This window comes from Peromyscus leucopus, chromosome 16_21 (genome assembly GCF_004664715.2).
Source record: "Peromyscus leucopus breed LL Stock chromosome 16_21, UCI_PerLeu_2.1, whole genome shotgun sequence".
In the NCBI taxonomy this organism is placed as follows: Eukaryota; Metazoa; Chordata; class Mammalia; order Rodentia; family Cricetidae; genus Peromyscus; species Peromyscus leucopus.
The window spans coordinates 74,730,117-74,735,176 of record NC_051084.1 but is presented as its reverse complement, the minus strand read 5'-3'; the positions used below and the strand labels follow the sequence as shown (position 1 = coordinate 74,735,176).

The following is a 5,060-nucleotide window of genomic DNA, read 5'->3' as shown; positions in this document are numbered from 1 at the left end:
CAGCTGTGAACTCCATGGGACGGGACAGGAGCCGAAGGACAGTAGGTATGACTGCCTCTGGATCTGGCCTTGACCCCGCGGCCACCCTCCCTCGCACCCATCGGGTGAGCTCATGAAGGCAGCTCGACACCCATTCGTGCTTCCGTCCGTGCATCCACCCTGTTCCCCAAGCCCCACCCAAAGATCTCTCCCAAGGTTCTCTCTGGAGACCTCTCTGTGCTCCAGCCCATCTCAGCGCCCTCCCCCCTCAACTCAAAGCTATGCACAGCTCCACAGCCACCGCACCCCCTAGCCATAGGGAGGCGCTCTCTAGAATGTTGCTCTCAGCTGGTGGTGAGCGCATCTCCATTCGGCAGAACAGACTCCCCAGGGCAAGTTCAAAGAAGCCGACACTCCCCACGACTCCAGCTTGGTGCTGAGACTTGAGACTCGGTGCTCCTTGAATACTTGTGGACTGAGCCGTCTCCACCTCGGTGTGCCCGCAGGGCCACCTGGCCGTCCACGAGAAAATTAAACCGCATTTTGGAAGCGGGCTGGGCTGTGGTCATCTCCCAGACTCTCGCGCCCCCTGCCGGCCAGGAGGGAACCTGCACTCAGGACAAAGTTGGCCAGCCGGATGGAGAGCAGTCCTGATACAGGGCTCTCTGGCCTCACTGGGGGTCCTGTTCGGTCCACGCGCGTCTGCGGCATTGACCCTGAGCTTATACGCATGGCCAGGTCTACTGCAGGACCCCGCGAGGCCCCGCAGGGCGTGCTTAGAGTTTCTCATCCAGCTCTAAGCCACCGTTCTCCCAGGTGCCTCCGTGCATCGTGGCAGGGCTGCCCCAGGGGGTTCTGTTCAGGTAGTTCTGGATGGCCGAGGCGCAGTCCAACCGCTCCATGGAGGTCATGAGGTAGTGGAGCTCCTGCAGGCTGCCATTCTGCTCCTCAAACAGCTCTAGGATGGCCGCAGCGGGGCTGCGCTGGCAGGACAGGAACCTGTCTCCAAGGGACAGGGGCACAGTGAGAGGAAAGCAGGGAAGCTGGGGAGCAGTATGAGACCTACCCTGGACCACACCCCTGCACCACACCCCTGCACCACACCCCTGCACCACACCCCTGCGCTCTGCTCCCCTTGTGCCTCGGGTTCCTCTCACTAAGCTGAAATCTTGCACAAGACAGCCTCTGAGAATGTCCAACCGTTTGACATTGTGACAACGCTGTCCTAGTTAGCTTTGTTGTTAACTGGACAGAAGCTACAGTCATCCGGAGGAGGAAACTTCAGCTGAGAAAATGCCCCTATAGATTGCTTGTAGGCAAGTCTTTGGGGTTGTTTTCTTGATGGATGATTGATATGAGAGGGTCCAGCTAACTGTGGGTGATGCCATCCCTGGGCAGATCGTCCTGGGTGGTACAATAATGAGGCTTGGGCAAGCCATGGGGGCAAGGCAGTGAGCAGCATTCCTTCATGGCCTCTGCATCAGTTCCTGCCCTCCTGCCCCTAGTTTCCTGTCTTGAGTTCCTGTCCTGACTTCCTTCAGGATGGACAATCATGAATAAACAAATAAACCCTTCCCTACCCAAGTTGCTTTTGGCTGTGTGGGGTTTTGTTTTGGTTTGGTTTGGTTTGGGTTTTGGTTTGGTTTGGTTTTTTGAGACAGGGTTTCTCTGTGTAGTTTTGGTGCCTGTCCTGGATCTTGCTCTGTAGACCAGGCTGGCCTCGAACTCAGAGATCCACCTGGCTCTGCCTCCTGAGTGCTGGGATTACAGGCAAGTGCCACCACCACCCGACTTGGCCGTGGGGTTTTACTACAGCAACAGAAAAACAAACTGAGGCAGGTGTTACCTACAAATTTCACACTCGAGAACCATGCAAATTAAAAAACAAAACAGAAAAATCCAAGCTTTAAGTATGCTTATGATTTTGTGTTGTATCACATTCCTAGTTTCTATGATGACCCTCCATTGTTCCGGAACCTTCTAGAGTTTCTTTTACCATCTGCAGCTCCTGACTGCCTCGCTCCTCCACCACCTTGTGATGCCCTCTTTCTCTGACCGGTCCTTGCTCCTCCCGTCCTAAGCCTCCTGTCTCCGAGCCCACGACTACGTCACCTTGCATATCCTGTCCCCTGCACCTCAGCTGCTCCTCACAACTAGAATGACTTCTCCGCGGCCTCCTCTCTGATGTCCTTTCTGACTCTCAGCTCTGCGGCCCTCTGGCCGTACTCAGCTATCCTTGCTTCAACTGTTGCGTCTCTCTTTCAGTGTTCCGTAATACTGAATGCACACAAGATGGCTGTTATTCTCAAAGGTCCTTGCTATATTCCATTTGTGCTCCTAGGATGTGAAAACATATTTTACTCTTGTGTCCCAGTGCTTAGTGGCACAAAGACAGGCACTTGACAATTGCCTAAATCAGTTCTGCTTCCAAGGTCCAGCTCTAGCTGATCCCAGACGAGGACTTCCAAGCCTGGACTCTAGGACCTGCTCAGAAGCGTTCTCCTGCCGATCCCTTTGTGGGCTCCTTGGCAGGAGCCCCAGCCACTGTGATTGCTAACACTTACTGTGCTAACAAGCGGCAGGCTTCCAGCTACATGCTGTACACACATCATCCTATAATCTGCTTTTCCGTGCCTTGGGCCACAGTGTGGCGGGCGCTCACTAGTGCCAGTGACTCCTATCAGTTCTTGAGAAATATTTATTGCACACCTACTATGAGACAGACACCATACAACGGATCTCGGGCTGAAAGAAAGGGCTTGGAGTCCCGGGAGAGAGCAAAGGATCCTCAATTCTGCTGAGGCACCGGATCCCTTCTACTCAGCTGTGACACCATCACTACTTCCTTTTCACTTACAAAATTCATATGACAGACATACAGGGGTGTGAACTTGAAGCTGACTTCCAGAGAGAACACACAAAGGCTTCCTCTCTATGCCTACCCAAGAAATGACCTGAACCATGAGCTTGGCCGGGCTCAGACAGACGGGCTTGGGGGAGTGGGGGGGTTACACCACCACCCCAAGCAACCCCTGAGACTTTCTTCAAGAACTGGAATCTTAATGCCTGCCCCCATTTTCTTCAGTCCTCGACTTGAACAGTAATTAGAATAAAACTGTCTCTGGTATAAAGAACTGAGACGCTGGGGACAACCCGGGGACAAGTCACTTTCCCCAGTCCCTGAGAGAGAGAGCAGGGCCTATAACCAGGTCTAGCCGTCTTCCAGCCTTTGTCTCATGACTAGATTGTAAGTCAGTTACGAGGGACTGGAGTCTTCCTTTCCCCAGTTTTGGATAAACTGGACGTAAATCTATTTTTATCAATTCCGTTTTCCAGTTTCTTTGGAAACACAGGGAAGGCAGGTGGCCGTTTTTGGACCTGAGTGTCTGGTGACAGTTACTCTGGAGGTTAAGGATGTAGAAGGAGCTGTCCTTCTAAAGGGACTCAGGTGGGAGTAGCCGTTCAGTAACTCTCAAGTCACCTTGTCTGTGGCCCAGTTCCCAGGATGTCCTGAAGCCCCCCCAGGCCAACCCACCTTCGATTTCCACTACAGCCCTGCTGTTCTTACCGGATTTTCATGCCACAGAGCCCAGGTGGGAGGCCAGTCTGCGCCAGTCATTCCCAGTGACGCTGTTGGGCTCCAGTAACATCTGCAGCTGCTCAAAGAGCTCCGGGGGCAGCCTGAGACAGGGGACACGGTGTAAACCAAAGGAAGGCTCAATCTGTGGCCACACAATCATGAGGGCCTCATAACCAGCACCCACATAAAAAGCCAGTGTGGCAGCATGCACATGTGACCATAGCATGGAAGAGAGGGAGACAGGCAGATTCCTGGGACTTGCTGGCCATCTAGAGCTCCAAAGTTCCAATGAGAGACTTTATCTCAAAAACAAGATGATGGCTCCTGAGGAACAGTAGTACCCAAGGTTCACCTCTGGCCTCCATTTGCATGCACACATGTGCTTGCACACACCCACAGGAACACACACATGCACACACACACGCGCACACACACACAAAGGGACTCAGTCGTTCTCCATTCTCTTTCCCTGCTGGGGGAGCTGAGGCAGGATTGCCAAACACCCCCAGACAACAGCCAAGCCGCCGTCACCTCACCTATTGCAGGGGGTGGCTGAGAGACAGGAGGCGGCGCTGCCCAGGACTCCTCCTCTGACGCCTGGAGTCTGAGGATCTCCATGTACTTGGTTTCCAAGCCCTGGAGCACATGCAGGGGTCATGAGAAACTCCTCCCCAAGGGGCCCCACTGTATTCCTCGTGACTCTCCTTCTACCTGTCACAGGCCTGTCACCAGAAGACACAGCCCCCACCCCACCAGGGCCAGGGACCCTCTGCCTCCAGACTTCAGAACCCCACACAATCAGGTTTAGATTTGCCCCTCAGGATGATAAAAACCACACGGGGTGCATCCTAAGCTGGCGGAAGGCACCAGCACGACACAGGGCACCGCCCACTAACAGGGAAACTGACTTCCAACTGTGCTCCCCCAAATGACAGTGTGTGGTGTCTGCCCCATCCTTCCAGAGGCTACTTTGGTTTTCCAAAGACTCTCAAACCTGACTCTCCCCTGTGGCTGTGGGAGGGAGGAGGGAGAGAGGGAGCAGGAGGTAGCTAACCCTTTCCACCTGCTCAAGTCCGGCTTCCTAGTCATCCCCACTGAAGATACATGGGGACAGTCACCTTGGAGCAGGCCAGGTCTTCCAGATGCCCTAGCTGTCCTGAGCTGGGAGAAAGAGATAATGTAGATTTGAATCGTTTAACTTTCTGATGCATCCATCCATCCATCCATCAAAGGGGCTCAGGGATGGAGGATAGCTTGGGGCCAGCCAGTCTAAGTCCCTTAAAGATCTGGCGTGGTAGCTCATGGCAAATGCTCTCTTGAGCTGCTTTGTTTTGTAATCAGGTCCCTGATCCCTGTGAACTGGACCCAGCTCCCTGGCCCAGACAGCTCCCTGGCCCAGACTTTCCTCAGGTCCCGCCCTCCCTCTGCGCCTCTGCACAACTCACATCCTGGAAGGTATGCATGGTGACAATGATCTCATTGGTCAATGCTGAGCAGTCTT

General features: G+C 54.0%; 1 protein-coding gene across 1 annotated transcript; it reads right to left on the bottom strand.

The window, feature by feature from the left end:
- Positions 1-308: 308 nt before the first annotated feature.
- Unc5cl (unc-5 family C-terminal like) lies at positions 309-5,045 on the bottom strand. The gene is given in 6 exon segments (XM_037199807.1): positions 309-978; positions 3,548-3,572; positions 3,575-3,660; positions 4,096-4,105; positions 4,108-4,195; positions 5,005-5,045. Coding segments are annotated over 6 exon segments (450 nt in total). The 5' UTR covers positions 5,023-5,045; the 3' UTR covers positions 309-755.
- Positions 5,046-5,060: the final 15 nt, after the last annotated feature.